The sequence below is a fragment of the Acanthaster planci genome, linkage group LG09 (assembly GCF_054643075.1).
Source record: "Acanthaster planci isolate LZ-2023a linkage group LG09, COTS_SCS, whole genome shotgun sequence".
Lineage (NCBI taxonomy): Eukaryota > Metazoa > Echinodermata > Asteroidea > Valvatida > Acanthasteridae > Acanthaster > Acanthaster planci.
The window spans coordinates 20,989,749-21,012,868 of record NC_141785.1 but is presented as its reverse complement, the minus strand read 5'-3'; the positions used below and the strand labels follow the sequence as shown (position 1 = coordinate 21,012,868).

The 23,120-nt window shown below is 40.1% G+C and overlaps 3 protein-coding genes across 3 annotated transcripts; all 3 read left to right on the top strand.

Annotated features, from left to right (window-relative positions):
- The first annotated feature begins 954 nt into the window (after positions 1 to 954).
- Positions 955 to 4,462, top strand: LOC110985488 (development-specific protein LVN1.2-like). The gene is made up of 6 exons (XM_022246544.2): positions 955 to 1,166; positions 1,639 to 1,796; positions 2,229 to 2,322; positions 2,616 to 2,771; positions 3,177 to 3,268; positions 3,447 to 4,462. The coding sequence occupies exons 1-6, from the start codon at positions 1,067 to 1,069 to the stop codon at positions 3,504 to 3,506; spliced, it is 660 nt and encodes a 219-aa protein (XP_022102236.2). The 5' UTR covers positions 955 to 1,066; the 3' UTR covers positions 3,507 to 4,462.
- Positions 4,463 to 4,582: 120 nt separating this feature from the next.
- LOC110985451 (development-specific protein LVN1.2-like) lies at positions 4,583 to 8,467 on the top strand. The gene is made up of 6 exons (XM_022246485.2): positions 4,583 to 4,932; positions 5,970 to 6,127; positions 6,393 to 6,486; positions 6,942 to 7,109; positions 7,782 to 7,873; positions 8,084 to 8,467. Exons 1-6 carry the CDS (start codon positions 4,827 to 4,829, stop codon positions 8,135 to 8,137), a joined length of 672 nt encoding a protein of 223 aa, XP_022102177.2. The 5' UTR covers positions 4,583 to 4,826; the 3' UTR covers positions 8,138 to 8,467.
- Positions 8,468 to 8,897: 430 nt separating this feature from the next.
- Positions 8,898 to 21,576, top strand: LOC110985441 (uncharacterized). The gene is made up of 12 exons (XM_087141232.1): positions 8,898 to 10,085; positions 10,864 to 11,021; positions 11,848 to 11,941; positions 12,489 to 12,656; positions 13,001 to 13,092; positions 13,956 to 14,021; positions 17,959 to 18,025; positions 19,034 to 19,191; positions 19,392 to 19,473; positions 20,644 to 20,799; positions 21,080 to 21,171; positions 21,437 to 21,576. Exons 1-12 carry the CDS (start codon positions 9,989 to 9,991, stop codon positions 21,491 to 21,493), a joined length of 1,287 nt encoding a protein of 428 aa, XP_086997358.1. The 5' UTR covers positions 8,898 to 9,988; the 3' UTR covers positions 21,494 to 21,576.
- The last annotated feature ends 1,544 nt before the right edge of the window (positions 21,577 to 23,120 follow it).

Here is a 23,120-nt window from a genome sequence, read left to right as displayed (position 1 = left end):
TTATTCAAAAGGCCACTGCCTCCTCAAAAGTGGGGGATTATTCAAAAGGCCACTGCCTCCTCAAAAGTGGGGGATTATTCAAAAGGCCACTGCCTCCTCAAAAGTGGGGGATTATTCAAAAGGCCACTGCCTCCTCAAAAGTGGGGGATTATTCAAAAGGCCACTGCCTCCTCAAAAGTGGGGGATTATTCAAAAGGCCACTGCCTCCTCAAAAGTGGGGGATTATTCAAAAGGCCACTGCCTCCTCAAAAGTGGGGGATTATTCAAAAGGCCACTGCCTCCTCAAAAGTGGGGGATTATTCAAAAGGCCACTGCCTCCTCAAAAGTGGGGGATTATTCAAAAGGCCACTGCCTCCTCAAAAGTGGGGGATTATTCAAAAGGCCACTGCCTCCTCAAAAGTGGGGGATTATTCAAAAGGCCACTGCCTCCTCAAAAGTGGGGGATTATTCAAAAGGCCACTGCCTCCTCAAAAGTGGGGGATTATTCAAAAGGCCACTGCCTCCTCAAAAGTGGGGGATTATTCAAAAGGCCACTGCCTCCTCAAAAGTGGGGGATTATTCAAAAGGCCACTGCCTCCTCAAAAGTGGGGGATTATTCAAAAGGCCACTGCCTCCTCAAAAGTGGGGGCGGGTAATTGAATATTCCCATCCCCCGGGATTCACGCCCATGAATGGATCACATAAATGAACGTGGTAGGCGTACATCTGGGTTTGGAGGTCAACGCACAAGTTCCCTTGAAAGCAGACTTGAAAAGTTAACATTAATATCTGGATGTAGCGACCCCCCCCCTTTGTACATTGCGTGATTCTGCACTGCAATTGGTAGTAGGCTTCTGATTCGTTACAACATAGAGGTCAGTATGTCGATCTGGCATAATTGATCGCTAAATCTGCACGCATCATGTGCGAGCTGTGGACTTAGGTCTTGTAAACCAAAGTACCATCGTTAGCTTTGTGTCATTATTGTGTCGTGTCATCCTGGGTTGGATTAATCGAATAGTTCAACCGCTCTGATCCAGACATACCAAATTTCTCCCTTCCTCCAACCTGTCCGGCGTCTTACATCATGAGTATGAAGTTAATGCTACTCCCGCTGCTGACTGTGGTGGCAACCAGTCTGGCCCAGCAGAAATGCTGCTGGCCTGATGTTTTCGAAGTGGACGCAGGTAAGTTATATACTGTAGTCGGGGAGAGGATATCCCTATTTCTGCTATCTGTTCCTGAAGAAAACTTAACTCGAACATTATAAAAGTATATTTTAAGCCGTCTTATTATTGTGAAATTATACATTCCTCTTGTCAATTAGTTCCCTCTTCTATTTTGTTTTTATGCTGAATTACGTTAAACGATCCACGCCCCTTGCAACCTTTTGTCCACGCCCCTTACAACCCTTTGTCCTTGTCTGGCCAATATGCTGTCATTCATTGCCTATGACACTTTCTTACATGGTTCTTTAGGCATTTAAAATACAACAAATAGTTCCAACAAGTAAGCATTTTGCCGAGTCAAATGAGGCCTTAGCGAAAGCCTATACTATATATTTGGTATGTAGGCCTAAACGCGCATTTGTAGCTCGATCGGAAAACCTGCCACAGTATTACAACATTCAATCCTCTGTTGTTTTTTTTTATTTGTCAGTAACAACGGTTGGCTCAGCTTTGGGTGGTAAGGGCACGGTCTCAAAGGAAAACCTCCACCTTGCGTATGATTATCCCAAACGGCGTTTGGCCGAGGTAACATACAAAATGGTTGCGGGGCAACGGACTGAATTCCGAATACTTCTTGAATATAACACAGTAAGTGATACAACCGACATTATTCGTAGGTCGACCGTATTCAATTTTTGAAACAAATTATTGTATCTGTATTAACCATGTTTAACATTGCTATCACATGAAATGTACGTTTGAGACCGGCCAAGCATGACTAATTCTTCTCCGCGGTCATTAGATGCGATTTTCCCCTGTCGTTTGACCTCGTTGGACAATATTTGTGCATGAGATCAATCCTTATTCAACTGATGAAAAACTCCAATCTGGTGCATTGCCATGGATAACAAGCCGTACACGTTCATTTTTTGCAGAAGCATGTTTTCAGTGATAGTTCAGTGATAGGAAGTACATAAAGACCAAGTAAATGTGGTAAGAAACGTATTTGTGGGTTGTGTCACAACCTGTGAATGTGGTTTTGAATGACTGCTGTTCTGTTTCATCCCTACATTTACCCAGGAAGTAGAATATACAATCCAGTCTAGTCCAGTTGTGTCGACTTGTACGAAGGCCAGTCTCCCACCACAAAGTAAAATGCCACACTGTATTCCTGGTAAGTGGTGTATGTTTCATATCAACCAACAAGAATTTCAATCGTGCCAAATTGAAATTTACAAACGGGAAGATACGATACCAAAAATCTTACCTTGGATTTTAGTCAACTGTCTTTCATTCCTTAAATTATTTCCACACAGCGTGACTCCTTAATGTTCTGTTTGACAGTTACGAATTCTCAGATCGATTTCGCTTTTCAGGTGATCGCGGTTACCGATATGCTATACATCTCGAATTTGTCTGTGTTTTCATTTTAATTGTTGTTTGGTTCGTTTGTCGTGTTTTTAACAGACACAGCAAGCTTTCTGGGATCGAGCTACTTCGGTTATAAAAAGTTGAATGTGGACTTTTTCCAGTTCTACATGGCGCAGTCTATGGGCAACGTAACGGAGGTTGTTTCAAAGGGCGACTGCATTCCCGTTAGCACTACGACAGTCGTTCCGATCGGTATGTTACAATGGCAATCCGGAGACCAACTGTCAGTTCAAAATGTACTTTCATTTTATGCATTGAGCTGAGACCAGGGATCGATGTATTTTCTGAAAGCTGAGGGTCCAGGGTCACTCTTAAAACTCACCTTTACTGGCTCTAACATACTGAAGCTGGTTTTCCTTGGGAAAACATCTCAATTGCCGACACAATCAAATATCTCTAACAGTATTTAGCTGAACCAAAATACCAATAAAATAAACGATGTGAAACGTAGTGAAACGATTTTGGTCTCCAAACAAATTCAACCAATACGAACAGTAGAGACCCATGATTATCAGTACACACGTGTACTTCATTCTGACAACTGTTGCTCACTTATAAGAAAGAGTTAATAAATTTGTCTTTTTTTATATCTTTCAGCTCAGTTAATCGCGAACATCGGCTTCGTCAATTACACCCACGGAATCATTAACCCCACGAAATATTTCAACATACCCACTTACTGTCCTAAGGTAAGATACGCATATTGGAAATGAAATCTTTTATGTAAAGCACATGCAAGTTGGAAGATAAGGAGTCAATTAGTCTTTGACAAGTCTCTCTGTGCAATCAGAGTTTATTTTTGGAAGGTACCGTTTCTATGTGTACGTGTATTCCACTATTTCATGTCATAAGTTTTATTTCCCACAGACTCCTACTGATGAGCTGGAAATGGCGGAAGTGACTCCCAGACTCATCCGACTTGTATAAAAATGGACTGGCCCCGCACAGTAACAACACCCTTGGCTATGTAGGCCTACAACCACGCCTCTACGGCATACACTCGATGAAGTTTTCCTCTTAGCATAGAAAGAAGAACGTCGGCTGATAATGACAATGATAATTGTTACATTATGAATGATGATTTAACTTTTAGTCAATTCTTCATTCCTACATTTAGAGGCACTTTTTCTTGAAAACGGGTCCAGTGGCGTATATCTGTGTTGGAAATTGGGGGGACAGGGATTGGAAAAGGTGCGGGGTGACTTGCCCGGAAATGGAAATTTGGAAAGCGGGGGGGTACCAGATATACGATATAGGAATCGATGTTCATGATAAAGATGTACATCAGTAATGTGTATCAAATTCATGCAAAATCTTACTTCAGAATGGCATATTTACGCTTTTTAAAATGGTTTTCCCTTTTAATAGTGATATTGCAAAAACTTTAGTGGTTGAAAATCCTGCAAATTCTTCACAATCTGCCTGAATTTGTTTTGATCATCAAAAAAGTCAATGATAAGTCTCAAAATCAGTGTATACCACAACCTATGTCAGACCCATGGACGCAGTTCCATGGCCCACCAGATTCTTTCGATGAGGCAAAAGTGTTACGTATCGATGTTTGAGAGTAACGAAAGTGGCGACTCAATCTTATAACAAAAGATGAATATTTTTTATGATTATAGTTTTTTTCCCCGAAGTGTCTGCAATGTTTTGTGTCACAAGCACTTTTGTGTTTTGCATGTACATTTTTTGGAACTTTTGTGTGCATTTCTTAAAAGATCTTATGAACTGAGAGTGTTTGTAAGTTTATTGTTGAATGCATTTTGGACCAAAGAACCATGATTGTATCAAATAGCTTTTTTTAAACTCCGTTGTGATTTGCAATGACGATGATTGCAAGTGCATAATAAAAATGCCAAAAAAAATAGTTCATCCGAAAAGATTTAGTGATCGATATTTGTTTATATAAATGTGTTCTGCTACACTATTTGGTCGGAAGAAAGACGGACAGGCGAGTGAAGTGTAAAATGTAAAAGCCTAGGTTCCAAGACGCTGCATAATTTTGGAGTCATAGTCAGTGCCTTTAACAGCATATTCCGTCTGAAGGTCAGAGGTCATGTTCATGGCTGCTCGCACCGATGCATTGTTCCATCAATGTGCATTGATCACAAGGTCTGTTCGTTCTTTGCACTTCGTAACTCGACAGAATCGTATGTGTATTTTCCGCTTTGTTGACTGTGTCCACGAATGATAAAACACCAGGCCGTACGTGTTCCGTAAAACCTCTTGATCCATCATTGAAAGATGGATGTGAAGTCGTTGCTGTTCGCGAATCTGATGTTGGTTGCGATGGCAACCACTCTGGCTCCAAAGAAATGTTGTTTTCCTAACCAATTTGAGTCCATAGATGGTAAGCATGCTTGAAATCAGTTCAGCATTCTCGATTGTTTTTAATCCTTTCTCAGTGTACAGGAGATGAGTTCAAGTTTTTGCTTGTGTGATTGCAGGGATAATTGCATTTGAACATTCCCGTGATGTTATGATCTCGTCAGAAGCGCTATGACGGTGAATCATATCGGGGACTCCAAATTTCGCACGACTGTTGCTGCCATGGGTGCCATTTCGCATGACTTGATCTAACGTGGTGGTAGTGCTGCATATATCCTGGGGCAAGACTAGTCTTTGCACTGCATTGTGCACGGCTTGACCCTTGACCTCAAGACCATTGAAAGTGCCGTTTGGATGTCGAAAGTACGGTGGCCCACAACTTTCACGGCAAAAGCAAAAGGGTCACGGCAGAATTAAGCAAAAGCGCCACGGCACGTGACAGTTGTGGGCCACCGTATGAAAGCAACTTTTCATTGTCTGCATTGACTTCATGCTACTCTGCGAGTCCTTCACATTACGTCCAACGAATGTGGGAACAACTTTCAACTTACAAAATTAAAGTGGTGCAGTGTATACATGTAATTTCGGATATATTTTAAAATCGAATGAATATTTATTAATGTAATGATAAGAATGATGATTTCTTGAGGTCATGTGTGCAATTCCACAAGGTGAAGCCGAATGCAAGCTGGAATGCAATATAGTGACTAGGCCTCATATGTAGGCTCAGTGTGAATTTGCAAACCTGTCTTTCCTTGAAAAAAAGAAAAGAAGAGAAGTGGAAAACAGACGTTAAAATTTTAAGATGTTTGGCGAATGCGGTATATTTGCCCCAAACAAAATACATGTTTTACTCTTTAAAGTTAAAAATCAAATAAGAGAGGAAAAGAAGATAAAAATCCGAAGAAAACTTGAAGCGATAGGGAAACACATCAGCTATGAATTATTGAGGACTGGAGTTGTTAATCCAACGGTGTACCAGAGTTCAGTGAAGCCACTGGGAGAATCGTCTCCACTTCCTCAGGCAAAACATGACTGGGTGTTCCTGTCGCACTGTAGGTAAAGTTGTAGGCACAACCTCGGCTGGCAAAGGTGTGGCAGTATCCGCAAACTACCAGTTGGCTTTCGATTACACCAACCAACGCCTGGCTGAATTTGCATACATTGAAGACCAGGGAGAACTGACAAAATTCCAGTATATCGTGGACTACGCCAAAGTAAGTCGTTGGACCAATTCTGGACAGGTCGACAAAGTGAAATTGTCAACTGAACATTTCCTAAAGGAAAAACGGAAAGTTCTATTTCCACTTGTAACGAAGTTAACATGAAATTTGTCCCGATTAAAATAATTTCATTCCTCTGCATGACTTTTTAAATCTCTATTGTCTGATGTCGTTCATTCGTCTCGGATGAAATCCTCCTTAGAGGCGTAGGGTCATCCTGCAATATTTTTCACTTTTTTTTTAATCTGGACTCCTCCAGGGTGTCGAATACATCATCCAGATTGCATCGATTGTTTCAGCCTGCTCGAAGGGAAAACTTCCACCACAGGCCACAATGCTGCACTGTATTCCAGGTTAGCAATCTTATTAAAGCAGACAGCCTACTGTTCCGCGCGTCTGCGATTTCATCGTTTGCCCCGAGCTCTGTGCACAGTTTCGCCCACAACGACAAGCGCCTGAGTCTGGTTATCTGGCTGGAAAAAGGGCGCCCTGGCACCCCAGGTCCTGGACAATATGTAATGAAATTAGAATGGGGATATTTGCCCTTGCAAATAAGCTCCAAAATAAAGCCTCTCTCATAGACAAAGCACCTACTTCTGGAATGGTTAGTTCAGTGCGATTCTGTGAGACACGGCTTCAATGACCACAATTTTTCCAATTTGTTTTTCTTTTCTTTTCTTTTCTTTTTTTCATCGAACAGAATATCACTTCCATGCCTTAGTATGATTCGCGCTACATTGAGGAATCGCATCGCTCGGATTATTCATCCCAAAGACTTCTTCATTTCCGTCTTCCTCTTTTGTTTTAGATGATGCAATCTATACGGGTTCCTTATATTATGGCGATCGCCAGATCAACGTCGATGTCTTCAAGTTCTCCTCACAAACAGAACCATTAGCTGGCAATATCACCCTGTCCGTCACTAAGGGTGAATGCATCCCTTTCAATTCCGTAGTCACAGGCCAACTTTATGATGGTAAGATAGTACCGAATTCAATATTAAAAACAAAATGATCGAAGTGCCATTCATCGATTTCAAGTCTCTAGTTCTCCAAGTATTGTCAACATTTGTAGCTTTACAACGTCCTGTCAACAAACACCTGACATGTAACAAAAGCAGTTTCATTCATCGCACGTTCCTCTATTAAAACCTGAGATCTAGAGCTTTAACAGAATTCGTGTTGTTTTAAGGGAGGCAATTCTTTGACGTGCTACATTATGTAAAGTGTGATTGACCCAAATCCCTGAAAGTATTCAGATCTCTGTCAATGGATCGCCGCAAAATGTATAAACGGCGCCCATAAATCACTATAAATTCACACGTCCCGTCGTTCTTGACGGACCAATATTTTATATAGTTTATATTTTTTTATACAGTTTAAGGAATTTGTAACAGTTTTAACTGTAATTGTATTATCCTGTCACTGTATACGTAGCCGGTTTAGTACTAATTCTAGATGCGGGCAGTTTAGTTACTAATGCGGGACGTAATAAAGATCCTTGACTTGACCTGTCTTGACCTTTAGGCCATGTGATAAAATACGAGGTTTCGCGCTTACAGTTACCTGCTTGCGTACATAGCAGTAGCAAATATGAAGAAAAAAACCTATTCATGAACTTGTTCCTTTGTGTTTTTTTCCTTTTCCAGTCCCTTCACTTTTTGTTGACAGCTTTTCGAACTACACCAATGGTATCAGAGACCCATCCAAGTATTTCACCGTGCCTGACCTTTGTCCTAAGGTAACTCTGTCTTGAAGAGCTAACAAGCGAAACTGTGTACAGGCGCGTGATACTACATATGTAAAATAATGCAATATCTTCAATATTTAGTTTTCAGTATGTGCATTGTGATCTCAGTATTGTAATATGATGAGAGGACGATAAATATATTAGATGAATCAAATTCTATTTTGATTTTAAGGCTTGTGAATTGTCCGTTTTCTATTGCAGTCATTCAGTAACGAGACTACGCGGTACGTCACACCTTTTGTCAGGATATTGTGAGAATGTCATTGCGTACTGGTTCATCATCACGGACATGGTGCATGTTACCTTTGACACATTTGTTTGTAGGCTCTTTTCAAAGCGCTACCCCCCTTTCCCCTTCTTTTTTGTCACATTTTGTTTCCAAGCTTACAGTTTGCAAAATGTTGTTCAAAAGATGGATAATAGTTCAAGTGCGGTGGCTTAAGAAAAATTATTGGAACTGTCGCTGAGGCCAGTTTCCCTATTCCAACCTCATGTTGATTCAAGAGAAATCTTAAAGAAACTGCTTTTGCGTCGCCGTGCGTGGTTTGGAATAAAAACAAATCGTCGTCATGATTTTGAAATAAATGGAAAGTATTACTGTATCATTATTTGCTTCAGTTGGACTGATAAGATTCTTAGTTATGTGTAACCGCTTTCATCAACCATCTCTCCATCAATCCCCACTCATCCCTTTGATACTTACAATCAAGAAGTTTTACAAAATGACAAATTTAACCACAGTGATATCATTTCTGCTTTACATTCCTAGTTCTGACAATATTTCCCAGACCTTTAGTCTGATTTTTCAAAAGTTTTCCAGGCCAACCTGTGACTAGACAGCTTAGACAAATTCCGATCTAATCAGTCTGGTACACGAGTTGCTGTGCCACCTGTTTTGTTTGGTAGTGTGGGTGCGCATGCACCCCCCCCCAAAAAAATCACGATTTTAATTTTTGTTTGACCTATGCCCCCAACACCTCCGTTGAATTGAAATGATTGTTTTTTTCTGCGCTGTGCCTACATGAAAACTTAAGTTATATCTGGCAATCATGTTGGCACCGATTTGGTGAAAATCAAACGTACCATTCTTGCGATGCTACCACTTTAGGCCTACCGAAACAGGTCAGCTAAATTTCAAACACATCAGACATCAAACAGTTATGACTTCATATACGGGTGGAACTCCCAACTCCCGAACCTACATGGATGTTCCAGTTATGTCTGGCAATCATGTTGGAACTAACTTGGTGAAACAGATCAGACATTGGACAATTATGACTTCATATAGGGGCGAAACCCCAACTCCCGAACCTACATGGATGTTCCAGTTATGTCTGGCAATCATGTTGGAACTAACTTGGTGAAACAGATCAGACATTGGACAATTTTGACTTCATATAGGGGCGGAACCCCAACTCCCGACCGTGAGATAGTACGAAAAAGCCAGCCTCTTAGAGGTTATAATATGAACACGTCATTTGCAGCGATAAACATATTTAGTTTGCTCTCGGTTTGGTTTGGACAAGAAAAATCGGTGTCACGTATAAACACAAACACATGAGGTGGTACCAATTGGTACAGCTAAAAAGCCTCACACAGAAGTCACAAGACTCGAACAGACAGTCAAAGTCCTCACTGGATTCAAAGTATACTTTCGTTTCTGAAGAGTTAAACCCACAACTTAAGAAAAAAGTATAGGGAAAAAGCTGTTTTTATTTGGATTTCCTGTTTCATTTTCATTTTATGAGGGGGATGAGTATACGCACTGAGAATTGTCACGTGCGCGCGATAGGGTCAATTGCATCAGGTTAAACTCTATAAACAACTCCATGTCTAGCACAAGACTGGGAACTCTTTGGTCAAGGTGAAGCACTTGATCATAGTACAACAACCATAACCCCCAAATATGTACTGTCTCATTGACCCAGAAACCACGTGTATAGTCACGCACACCATGCAGGACCTAATAATAATCATCGTGTGATCGTTTACTTACCCCCTTCTTCACAGTTGGCTTCGCTCTGATGTCGTCTTGAATTTCAAACCTTCTCCAACTTGGTCATTCTTCCCTATTGCTTCTTCTTGTGTTATTGGTAAACAGTCAAAATGGATAAATCATTGCTGCTTCTGCTGCTGGTTGCCGTGGCAACAAGCTATGCTCAGAAAAAGTGTTGCTTTCCTAACCAGTTTGAGGGTAGTGTGGGTAAGTACAGAGTATTACGGAAAGCCTCATGAAATCTGCATTGATAATACACGTGATCATTTCAAAACGACATTTTTCTTGTAATGTAAACAGTGGAAAATGATGCTAAGCTGCAGGTTCAGCCTATTAGCGAATGACACAGTGGCGGAGAGTTTTATATTGTGAAGGGAAGGGTTGTGACCTGAAAACTGCCGACCCATGGTGGGGAAAATGTCAGAGCAGCTAGAAATGTGAACAGCGAGAGGGGTATAACTTGACTGTCAATTCATCATCAGTGGTTGCCATGCAAAAACTGGGTATTTATGGTTTGCATCGTGTTCTTAGTTACACGACTCTGCCCCCCCCAAAAAACCTACAACTTTGCTGATGAAAGATTATGAAAATGCATCCTCAAAGTCGGTGTCAGGACATTCTGATGTAGACTAGGCCTACGGATCCGCAACCAATTTATCGGGGCCCACATGCTTTCGGACGGGGGGGGGGGCTAAATTTGTAAATCGTGGATAGAAAAGGGTTAATTTGGACACACTTTTAGAGGGAAAGGAAATGGAAACTTGCTTTCCTCTCATTTCCCTTAAAAACTTTACCAAATGCCCCCGACCCGCTTTTCTTTTGATAGAAGGCAATGTGAAAATGACCGAGCCTCAGTATCCATGGCAGGAAGTAGGATGTGTTTTCGTTTGCTCATTTGATATTATGACATCGGTTTTGTTTGATTGCTACGACAGACAGAATGCTGTCAGAAATATTATGTTGAAGAAACTGTTTTTTTTTTCAGGCACACTGACCGGAACAGTTATGGGAGGCCAAGGCTCAGTCACAAATGCAGTTCATCAATACGCGTTCGACTACACTAACAAGCGTTTGGCTACAATCGCTTACAAAGAAAACATGGGACAGCAAACCAAATACCAGAACATCTTTGACTACAATAAGGTAAAAAAAAGTTATTGGACGTAGAGTGATCGGAATTCGACCTCCTCAACTGATGGGGGCGCAATTTTACCTCAAAAGTCATACGCTCAACAAGCAAAAAACATACCTCAATTAAAACAGTTATGGCCAAATTAACCCTTATACATCGTAATGAGAAGTGAAAATGTTATAGTCACGTTACTTTCATTATCTTTTGTGCAATGTTTTTTCAACGTTTCATTGAAAGGACAGACACATGTCAAAACTTGATTTTAGTGTTGGTTTCCATTACTCCCGCGAAAGACGTTTGCAGAGTTAGGAAAATGTTTCCACTGTACGAGGGATGGTCATCACTGTACGTTCTCAGCCGTGTGTGCATAAACCTAACCTCCCTTTTATTATGCCAAACACGCAGGTCAACTGGGATTTTGGTTTCCAAGAAGCGGACATCGTGTAGTTTTTCATTACAGGCATATAATTTCAATTTAGGTTTAGAGTGTAGGAAGTTGTGAGAAGCTGTACTTTGACTCTGGCATGTTTCAGAAATCAAAGCAACTCAGCGGCAGATACAGGTGTTTAAAAAACAATGGGTGGAGTGCAGGGGGGCTAAAGGGGGGAATCCAAACAGACGGGAGAGACGTGTTTTAATTGGTCATTTGTGTCTTTATAGGCAGCAAATTGGTCCAGAAGCAAAACGATAAAAATGGAAGATGAAAAAGCATCTGTATTATGATCTGTACGTTGTTAATTGTCATGTAATATTTCCTTTTTGTCTTTTAACTTTTACATACCTTTCCAGATTTTTGTAACCTTGAAACCTTTTTCGTTTGACCTTTTCAATCATCAGGAAATTGAATATGAAATTCAAATCTTACCTCAAATTTCTGTCTGCCTCGTCCATCATCTGCCTCCGGGGACCAATATGACACACTGCATTCCTGGTAAGATCTGTGGCGTGATTTGACTTGAAACCAGGTGGTGTAAGTGTGCATGCATAATGTTTTATTGTTTTATGTTCTTTTGTGAACACCTATGGTACGCTTCCCCCCCCCCCAACTTGAAGTCTCTCGTCTCTGGTCAGCGCGCATCGATAATCAAGTATGCGCGTCAATCTTGATTTTTCTTTGCGAGAGCTACAATATAGGCCCTAATGTTTATTTCCTCGCCTTCCACCTCTTGGGGCCTGAGTTCGAATCCTGCTCGGTTCACACGTGGATTGGATTTTCAATGCCTATATGAGTCTGTGGGTTTTCCCTGATGAAATAGTTATCGGTGGTTTTCCTCCGAAAATGTCAGTAGTGCATTCTTACATTTTACATAATTTTTGCATGTCACTTGATCATCATAGGAAAATTCATAAAATTGCACCTTTTCCGGCATACTTTATGTCTTTTGATCATATCTATGACAATTAAATATATCTAATCAGGTGTCTAAACAGATGTTTTTCTGATTGTTGTTAAATTCTCAACGACATCTTTTATATAGATAGTGCAGCCTATTTGGGCTCAAGTTACTATGGTAACCATCAGTTGAACGTGGATATTTTCCAGTATTACCAACCCAAGGGAGACTTCGTAGGCAACGTTACCATAACTGTTTCCCAGGAAGAATGTGTGCCCGTCAGCCTTGTCCAGCAGGGACAAAATGATAATGGTATGTAACCAGAAACAATACCAGATCCTTCTAAGATGGAAATACATCTACGTACGTGTGTTTATGATTCCTTGCAATGTGGGGTACCAGAACAATATTGGACGTACCGTAGAAGTTAATTGTCTTTGTGGGGTACTTAAATAGCACCCCATAAGAATTGCTCGAAAATGGTTTTTGGAATTTACTCAAGAAGGAGGAATTTTGGAGGTATACTTGTTGGTCGCAATATGGGGGTTATCTATTGTCCAAACAGATTTTTCTGAATGTAATCCCTGCATTAACAGTACAATGTTATTTTGTCTGTCACACTTTTTTTGATTTCGGTCACAATTTTTTAATTCTAGTTCCAACGCTTTCCATCAACGGCTATGTAAACTACATTAGTGGAATCAGCGACCCCGGCAAATTTTTCACCGTGCCGAGTGTTTGTGGACAGGTAAAACTGGCAAGGATATTTTTTTAACTGTCAGATTTATTTTATTTATTTAATTATTTATTTTGTTAATTCACCAGCGCATTTAGCGCCAGTTGCAGGATGAAGTGAAGTAAAAAGTCAGTGAAGACATGTTGAGTTTTATAGAGGTGGGAGGAAAACCCCTGATAAATATTCCAGGGAAAAGCAGGCAGAGACTGAAAACGAAGGCGAGGAAAGAGCCCCTACACCGACCTGAGTCTTCTGATATAAGTCGACGGTCATTTACAAATCTGAAGTACACAATACTGTCAATACAATATACAACACTGAATCAAACTGTCTTATTTGTCACGGTGAAAACACAGTAACTATGCCTCATTTTTACTGTCTACTTTAAGAACCAAATCACAAGAGTACTAGCTCCAGTTCAAATCTAAAACCACCCCATCCGCCCCCCAATAAAAAAACACTTCCAAACAACTTCCAACAAAGACTCAACTGATGAGAAGACGCAGTCTACTGCATTTCATCTTCTTAAGGTCGTTTGTCGTCGCACACTAATAACTTAAATTCATTTTTAAAGTGCATTGTAGGGAGTGATAAGCCAAGCATTCCTCAATAGAGGATTTGCATGGCTGCCATTTTGCAGGCCATTGCGTTTGTTCTACAGGGCATGCACGAAAGAGGTTTACCTGTGGAGCAAAAGAAGCGCCCAGCAAGATGGCTACCACGCAAAACCTCTATAGATTCATTCATTTTCATTCATTCACATTTATTTCACACTATAAATAGACACGAAATTGAATTATAGACATCAACAACGGAATAATACAGTAGATGTAGATGTCTGATTGTGTTGTCTTAATGTCTTGTTCTACCTGCAGCCACACACGGATGACAGCGATGTCCAGCGATGCCTTCCCCAAGATATTCCCGTAATCATTCACCTGGTTTGAGAGGGAGAGAGGTCGCAAACACTCCTCGTGAACTGTTGGCTATTCGTGGGAAGCTTTACTGCTGCCCTAGTAATTTGAAGAAAACATCCTATCAAAAATCAAAATTATAGAATGTTTCCAAATGAAGATGTAATGTAAATCGACTTGGTCCTTTCATGTAATAAAGAGCCTTCTGCCGATGTACAATGGCTCGCTCGAACAAGTAAACTCTATAACAAGCCTAACAAGCCTATACCCCACTTCACTGTTCGTGAAGTCACAATGCAATGAAATTAAATTACAAATACAATACAAGGTCGGTGTAAATTCCTTGTACTGTTTTATAGTCGTTTTGATTTGGACATTTTTTGTCAAACTGACATTTCAATGTAATGATAAATATTTCTTTATTTCGATGTTTACTTTAAACAAAAACAAGAGATTCCAAAAGTGTAGGTGGTATAGCAAAACGTGTGATATGCCCGTATAAAAGGCTATGAATCCATCATTAACGGGTGAATTTTCAATTTCATGGTGCGATATATATTCCCTTCCATGTGCCAGTTCTGTGACACCAACGTTACGTGTCAAATAAACGTCCGCATAGATAGCTCGACGAAAGATGGATAGTGGAAATTAATTACCCGCACTTTCAGGATGAACTAATTTCAACGTGGTCTTTATCTTTGAGGTATATTAGATTAAAAATGAAGTGTGTTTTTAATTTGTAGTTTACAATAAATATATTAAAATAACAGAATGTCCATAAGCACAGCGATACGAATAATTTTATGGGTGACATGAAATGGAACACTCCACCTTTCAAGGAGCCCTTTTTTCCATTTAATGAATTTTGATTATTGTTTGTTTACCAAGGCCTGAACACCAAATAAATGCACACACACGTGCAAAGTCAGATATGTTGTGTAAAGAGGCGTTTTACAAATACCCCCTCTCCGATCCAGTAAAATTCAAACAAATGGTTATCTGGAAAATTCTCCAGCTGAACTGGAATGGCACTAAATATCAAATCGATACAGACAACTGATAATCGAATCTGCTATAGAATAAATATTGAATCGATACTTACCTTACCTTTCAACACACCGCTCACCTTTCTTTTTATGGGGGTGTATCAATCTTCCTTCAGATATGAACCACAGGACTGCAACTCTGTTATCAAAGTCAAACACTTGATTAATTTAGGTACAAGAGGCACAACCTCTGTAATATAGTGCCTCATTAACCCAGAAACCACCTGTATAGTCACGCACACCATGGCCTGATATATTCAACGGTTAATTTCCTCCCTTCTTTTTCAGCTGGCTTTGCTCGATGTCGACTTGAATTTCAAATCTTCTCAAGGTTGCTTATTCTTCTTAACTGTGCTAACGGTAAACAAACGAAATGTATGATAACAAGGTCTTGTTTTGCTTCTGCTGCTGGTTGCCGTGGCAACAAGCTATGCATAGAAAAAGTGTTGCTTTCCTAACCAGTTGAGTGCGGGTAAGTAGTATTACAGAAAGCTTCATGAAATCTGCTTTGATAAAAGACGTGATCAGTTCCATACGATATGTTTCTTGTAATGTAAAGAGGAAGAAATGATTTTTGTCTGTACTGGATTCAACTTTAATGAATGACGCAGTCAGTTGAGGTGTTTTAAGAGGGATGGGGGAGGACAGTCTATTGTTGGGAAAATGTCAGAACAGGTAAAGATGTTAACCGGGGGATGGGGGCATATTGGATGTCAATGCATTATCAGTGGGCGCCATGCGCTGCTTTGCATCGTGTTCTTAGTTACACGATTCTGCCGAAAAGATCTACGACTTTGCTGATGAAACGATTATTAAAATGAGTCCCTCAGAGTCAGTATCGGGATATTCTGATTAGGCTCAAGATCTGTCCAGAACCAATATTTCGGAGGCCAACTTTGCTTCTGGGGATGGACCAAAGAAAAGTTCTGAGAGGAAGTGGTAAACCCGTCTCACAAACTTTTGGAAGGATATAAAATGGAATTGTTGAACGAAATGTTGACTTTCTCTCATTGTTTTCATTATATAATTTACCAAATGCCGCTCTTTTTTTGGGGGGGGTGGCCCCTATTCCTCTCGCCCGTCCTTGTTTTGATGGCAGGTACCGCGGCACAGTAACTGTGGTAAAAAGTAGATTATTGTGACATTGGCTTTGTTTGTTGCTACGACTGACAGAATGCTGTCGGAAACATTAGATTTCAGAAAGTCTGTTTTTTTTAGGCACAATGACCGGAACAGTGTAATAGGAGGCCAAGGCTCAGTCACAAAATGATTCGTAAGATACGAATTGAAGACCTAATCTAATTGTCTCATTCGTCAGTGGGAAACACTATGCTTCCATTTTACTATGCATCTAGCAATAACGCAATAAGAACCAAACTGACTTCTGTTCATATTTGGAACTAACTGCCCCCCCAATAACTTCCAACAAAGACTTAGTTGAGGGGAAAGGCACGGTCTATTTTATTTGTGTCATGTTTCGTCGTACGCACTAATAACTTATACGTTTGTGGATCGTGTATATAGTGATCAGCCAATTATTCCTTAATAGATATGGTACAAGAAGATAAAGATTCGTTATGGACAGCAACAGAAGTTGTTTGATAATTGTAGATCTCTGATAGTGTTGTCTTGATGTCTTGTTCTACCTGCAGCCACACACAGATGACAAGCATGAGCTATCCAGCGATGCCTTCCCCAAGATATTCCCGTAATCATTCGCCCGGCTTACACGAGTTCGCAAATATTCCCTGTGAGCTGTTGGCTATTTATGAGGGTGTTCCTTGCAACTTTAGTGATTTTAAGAAAATCTTTGATTAAAATTGCACAATAACGGGATTTTTTTCAAGCTTCCAACGGAAGGACGTGTTACAGAACTGATTCGGCTTCGTTTTGGTTTTGGTGACCCAAATGAAGAGATGCTAAAGTAGGATAAATGTTTCATTCTCTTATTATTGAGTGATTCGCTGGAACGCCAACCGAGGACATAACGAGCGGTAATACTGTCCATCGTTGGTTTCTGCAGAAGACGCTTGTTATGAGAGTTATTGATTAAAAAAGAACTGGACTTGAGGAATATTACTCGTCAATTAGTTTAACTTCCTCGAAAATGATACATGCCGAAAAAATCCATTTCTTATCTCCAGAGATCTGTCTGTCTGTTTATGCGATCATCGATTTCCGCATAGTCACGAGCTCGTGACAGGTGGAAAACGAAAGTAAACAATATTTGTGACGTCTGCTCTGAAATCAGTAAGGTCCATAGGCCGAAATGGTTTCAAATTGGGAATGTAAGGAGTCTTCTAATAGTTCGCATGCCGTCTCAGCTGTGAAAATTCCGCAGGGCTGCCAACTCTCACTCAGTCAGTAGGGTTGGATTCAGGGGGTGCGGAGGCTCACGCCCCCTTTTTTACCCAAAGAATAAATAAATAAAAAGAAGATGAAGAGGGAGGGAGGAAGAAACAATTAGGGGTCATACTGCCTGAAATTGCACCACAGAGTGCCTAGAATACCAAAATGCCAAAGACCCTACGCCGTAAGGGCTTCCCGCTACGCGCTCGCGGCCAGTGTACCACTGATGCTTTCTTTCAGGCCCCCCCCCCCGAAAATCTGGGATCACTTCGACATGCTCAACCATAACGACCACAAAACTCTGGCAAGTTTAAGGAAGTATCAATTTATTTAATCAAATCATGCTTGCTGGTATTACTAAAGGTGAACACTTGAATAGCGTCATGAACATGAGACTGTTTCGTTTTTGAAATTCACGTGACTTTCCCGCAACATGCTTATAAATACCAGCCATTTCCTCAAATCTGACTAGTCTGAATCGATCTGAGTTTGCAGTGATACCAAGTGAGTAGTCGATGAAGTAGACTTCTAGCAACATGAGCATCTTGTCCGTTGTGTTTCTGTGCCAGGCTTTCCTGGCAATCAGCTACGCTCAGAAGAAGTGTTGTTACCCCAACCAATTTGTATCGATAGAGGGTGAGTCTGCACGTAGGTTTGTGGTTGGTCGTGCGATATAGAAAGGGTCATTGTTTGTATTGGGCATTTTAGTGCCAGAGTATCATAGTAATAATGACTTCTCGTTTTTATTTCGATTCGTATTACGATTGCAGTGAAAACAAATTTGAATTGGGAGCCCATACAACGATCCTATGGCAATTTCCAAAATGTTTCAATATTTATTTCGTTTCTTGACCTTAAGTCCCTTACACCAATTCTCCTCCCAGTCGTTTTTCTTCCATTATGCTTGTTGTCAGCTTTGGATTGTTTTACTGATTTCTCGATGCGGCGTAAAGGGATTCCAAACATCCGTGGTGTATGGGGAAGGGTGCAAGCCCCCCCCTCAAGAAATGGTGCTTTTTGCGGGAGGTTAAGGATTGGCGGTCGAATTTTCTTTAACAAATTCAACTCCCCACCTAAGACTTGGATACGCCAATGTATAATTTACAAGTATCACAGTATCTAATACCTAGTAATGACAGAATTCCACGTCACTTGACACCCTGATGTACAAACCCTGTGAGAACGGTCTGAAAAAGTCTGTTTTCCATGTGATCACCTCAATTTTTTTTCCTGCCGTAGATTTGACATTTTAGGTAATGTTATTCCCTTCAGATGGCTAATATGTGATTGTAGGGAAAACTTAGGCTGTGACTCCGTTTATGGAATTACAATGGGCGGATCCAATTCGGGGGAGCGTCAAGCCAGAGATTTTTTAATGTCTCATTTTTGCGGACAAGCGGAAACGATGATGAAATATTGTACATGACATACATTGTTTACAATGATATAAGTGCACTTACTTTAGCTATTTGTTATTAATTTCCCCATTTTTTATTTTATTTATTGATTTATTTCTTGCTCAGAGCTGGGGTTCGACCCCCCCGATCCGGTCTTGCAATGTATGAATCCTCGATTTCAGGACCCAGTGAACCCAATCATGTTTTCCTTCAAGTCCCGTTCACTGACTCTTATTGATATCTCCAGGTATTGAGATTGGTCTAAGCCAATCTGGAAAGGGTTCAGCCACCGTTGGAAAAATTCAAGTTGCCTTTGATTACACCAACAAGCGAGTGGCTGAGTTGGGTATAATGACAACGGATCAGAAAAGCGAGGAACTACAAGGAATTGCAGACTACAGTAAGGTAAGAACATCTTATTGACATATACCAATGCATGTTATCGATGGACATGTAAGTGTTCCCAAACAATGACATTTTCCCCTGCCAAGAATCACTAGGGCTGACACTTTCTGTTCCAAATACGACTACAAACCTCCGCTCCATTGAATGTACAAGACAAACTAACTACATTTTAACATATTTTGTCATTTCTTCTTTAACAGGGTGTTCAATATTTCATCCAACCAAAGGCCAGAGAATGCATTAAAGTGCCATTAGCTGGACCAATGCCCCACTGCGTCCCAGGTATCACGTGATGTCCGGAGCATGTGCACTGTGACAAATTTAGGCAATACCACAAAGCCTGAAAGTGAAAGGTCACACAGCGAGCTTCCGGAACACTCGCACGGTCAGCCTATGAATATTGTTCACGGGGCCGTCCTGTCGCGTTCGATAGTTTTTAAAAAGAATGATTCCTAACTGAACTGAAACCACTCCATGAAACGCTCATGGTAGAATTTGACCTTTGTCTTCCTCAAGTAATAGTTAGAAAAACTCACCTGGAGAAGGGTAAAAAACGAATTTCATTCACGACCTTTCACTTCCGGCAGTATCGTTCCTAGGCCTCCCATTACGTTTATGCTCACATGAAAACAACATCGCCTTAACATTGCAAAGATTTATCTACCGGCAGTCGATGGCTGCCAGATTCCGTGGACACGGTTCCTGTCAGCAAAGGTTAGATAAAATATTAGAATCTTTCTTAAATTTCCCTAAATGTTCATCTTTGTACGAGACCACCGCATTACACTCTTCTTTGTGTATTTTAGATTTTCTTAAGTGATGGGTCGATTTTTGGCAGGATATTTCTCTTTTAGGTCGGGTAATTTTTCAGTTTCTGAAAGTTAATATACATGTACGAGCAAATATTTCCTAATGGCCTTTCTTCGAGTTGGATTTTTGAACAAGTAACTGAACAAAAAATATTGCAATTTCTAAAATTTTAGCACGTTACTTTTCCTATATCTAAGCGTTCAGAAGCGAACCATTAGGGGTCAACTTTTAATTCTATATAGCAGGAGGTTGAAAACTCGACCTTCTTTAGCTAAATATTGACCAAGTTTTTAACAGTGTGGTGGTCGCAGGAGTTAGGCAGTCTTTGGCTTATGCCACTTCAAGCGAGTCCAAATTTAAACCAGCTAACTTGGGACGTGCAACAGACTAGGCTATAAATTAAGATCTGTTTGTAAGTATAATGGAGTGACTGCCCGTTATGTTAATGCGAAGTAAGGTGGCTAATTGTCTTTAATTGCATTCATCAAACTGTTTGTCCTCTTCTATCTGGTAATTATTTGAAGAAGTATCGATCAACACCTGCTTTCTGTACATTATCAATTAAGATACTGGTACCAACGTTTAGCCATAGTGACATCATTCATTACATCATCCAGTATTTTCCTCTGTTTTTCCATGCAGACAACGCTACCTCAGTTGGGAGTATATACCTTGGTAATCACAAATTGACGGTCGATGTGTATAACCTGCCTGTGGACGAAGGAATAGTGTCACTCAGTGTCACCCACGGTGAATGCATTCCCAACAGCTACACGGTTTTAGCAACGTCCCCTCAAGGCAAGTTCAAACAATTCTTTCAGACAGAATCAATAAAGAACATGAGCCAAAGGTATAGATCTCAATAAAACGACAGTCCAGTAGGTAAATCGAAACGCTTGAGCTTGGTAGACGCAAGAGGGCATCGTTTTTATAAAGACTGAGAAGAAATTAAGATGGGTGTGGCCCTACACGACTCACAAACCAACATTACACTTCTGGCTTTGCTTCCGCCATGTTCCGGCATATACACTCCATAATTGTCTCGCCTAGTAGCAATTCTTTTTGTCTTCCAATGCAGGGTCTTTCCTTGCTGTTACTGGCTTTTTCAACTACACTGCTGGCATCAAGGACCCATCCAAGTTTTTCACCGTGCCTGACTATTGCCCAAAGGTATCGCAAATTACATTTTGGAAGAACCAGAACCAGAGGGCGTGCACATGATGTGGCCCAATGCAAGACACCTTTGTGACTCGAAAAATGTTCGTTCATCCGATTGTCTGTTATCACTGATTCAAACCACATTCAGGAACCAGAATTTGGGGATCGAAATGCGTTTTTCTTTTGATCTATATTTTATTTCATTAGATATTTTGATTTTAATTTCCAATAAATTCAATAAATCTTTCATTTGTTTTTTCGTTAATTTAATTTACAGTCATTCTTGGAGGTGCCAGTGTTTCAAAAACTACCCTCCTACAAGATGTTCTTCTAAAGTTGTTCAGATGTTCCCTCTCCGGGAGATTAGACTTTCATATCGACCGTAGTCGACATATTCGACAGCAACAGTAATCAAATGGTCATTTATCGGTAGATTAGCGCTACTATCTTTTGATGGTTCTAACTTCCACAATAGAGTACCGAAGTGTGATGTCACTGTGAACCAGAAAGTGCAGTGCAAACGAATGGAGTACGCGCGCGTGTTGGTGGTTCACGCGCTGGTTCTCGCGCTAATGCATTTTACACACTAATTGTACGCGTGACGTATTCAATTCGGTACTCTATTTGGTACACACATTTACAATTATTTGACTATTTGTACTGCATAGCGATATTTAAAGAATAAAAAAATGATTTCTATACCACAGTCTAACGAAAAGACAGAAATGCTTTGAGCATTTCATGAACAAAGCCGTATGTTTGGTCTTCCTTGTGTGATAAATTCAAGAAAAACGAAATCCCAAATCAAAATTTATTTGTCAAATGTTTCCCTTGAATTTATAGAGTTTTGACTTTATAACTGTAGTGACATAATGGTTGTAGAAAGTGCATTACTGATTGCACAAGTATTTGAAATGAGTTTTAATATTTTGTGTACCCTAGTCCTATATTTTTTTATCATTCAACAGCCACAATTCACAGAACGCAGCTTTAAGTTCCCTTAAGAAGACAGTGATTCACTTACTGAATTTAAATTTGAGATGTTTTGTTGGACAGATGTTCACAGGAGATATTTTGAATGAATAGGCCATATTAAAATCAGCCTTAGGTTTCCACGATTAATTCAGTTTCCTGGGTGAATGGGTTCAATTCTTTTAATTGTTACCTTTATTGTAATCTCTTTAGATTTTTGATTCCTTTTTTCTGCTGCGATTACTTTTAAATTAATATTAGGTGGTGGTTGTACGTTTGTACATTTGAAAATACTTTTGGGTTTTTGTTTCTATAACTCAGTTTTCTTTATTTGTACTCTTAAAATTCAAATTTTCTATATCTTAACGTAAAAATTGCAACTCATTTCTTGCCTCTTTCTTGTTTATTTTGCTATTAAAATTCATATAATCATTCACTGAATGCACTGTTATTATTGAAATCCAACCTGAACAACTGTTTCTGCATTGACCCTGCGTACAGAAGTTGTTCTGTTGTACAAATTAGGAAACTTACCGAGACCTTTTTTGATGGCATTCCAAAGTTGTTTTTGATCCCTACTGTCGGTGTACTCCCGTAACAGATAGCCAATTCATAAAATGGCCAACCTTGGAATGGACAATGAACATGTGGTCCTTGCCATACTCCTAGCTCAATCTTGTACTAGCACATCAATGATGAGTTGTTTTTTCGTCCGGCACATTTTGAGTAGCTGTAGGCCTACCATTGACAACTTCACCCGGTTTTAAAGCTACCATAGTCTCTGCCGTCTCGTCAAATTCCATCAAGTAGAACTAACTAAAAAGTTCCTTTTTTGCGGATGATCAATTCGTTGGATTCATGCGGGGGTGCTTAGAAATGACCTTTACAGTGACAATTTATCACAGGTTGTCGTGGATTTCCACGAATGAATTTAGAATAGATTTAAATTGCTATTTTTATTGTGATAATAAATGCATTCCAGTATGCAA

Excerpts from the sequence above, each read along its gene's own strand:
- LOC110985488 (XM_022246544.2), top strand. The coding sequence starts at position 1,067 with ATGAGTATGAAGTTAATGCTACTCCCGCTGCTGACTGTGGTGGCAACC. Across the intron at positions 1,167-1,638 it reads TGTTTTCGAAGTGGACGCAG|TAACAACGGTTGGCTCAGCT; the intron begins GTAAGTTATATA and ends TTTATTTGTCAG. Across the intron at positions 2,323-2,615 it reads AATGCCACACTGTATTCCTG|ACACAGCAAGCTTTCTGGGA; the intron begins GTAAGTGGTGTA and ends TGTTTTTAACAG.
- LOC110985451 (XM_022246485.2), top strand. The coding sequence starts at position 4,827 with ATGGATGTGAAGTCGTTGCTGTTCGCGAATCTGATGTTGGTTGCGATG. Across the intron at positions 7,110-7,781 it reads CACAGGCCAACTTTATGATG|TCCCTTCACTTTTTGTTGAC; the intron begins GTAAGATAGTAC and ends TTCCTTTTCCAG. Across the intron at positions 7,874-8,083 it reads TGCCTGACCTTTGTCCTAAG|TCATTCAGTAACGAGACTAC; the intron begins GTAACTCTGTCT and ends TTTCTATTGCAG.
- LOC110985441 (XM_087141232.1), top strand. The coding sequence starts at position 9,989 with ATGGATAAATCATTGCTGCTTCTGCTGCTGGTTGCCGTGGCAACAAGC. Across the intron at positions 11,022-11,847 it reads ACATCTTTGACTACAATAAG|GAAATTGAATATGAAATTCA; the intron begins GTAAAAAAAAGT and ends TTCAATCATCAG. Across the intron at positions 19,474-20,643 it reads AATGCCCCACTGCGTCCCAG|ACAACGCTACCTCAGTTGGG; the intron begins GTATCACGTGAT and ends TTTTCCATGCAG.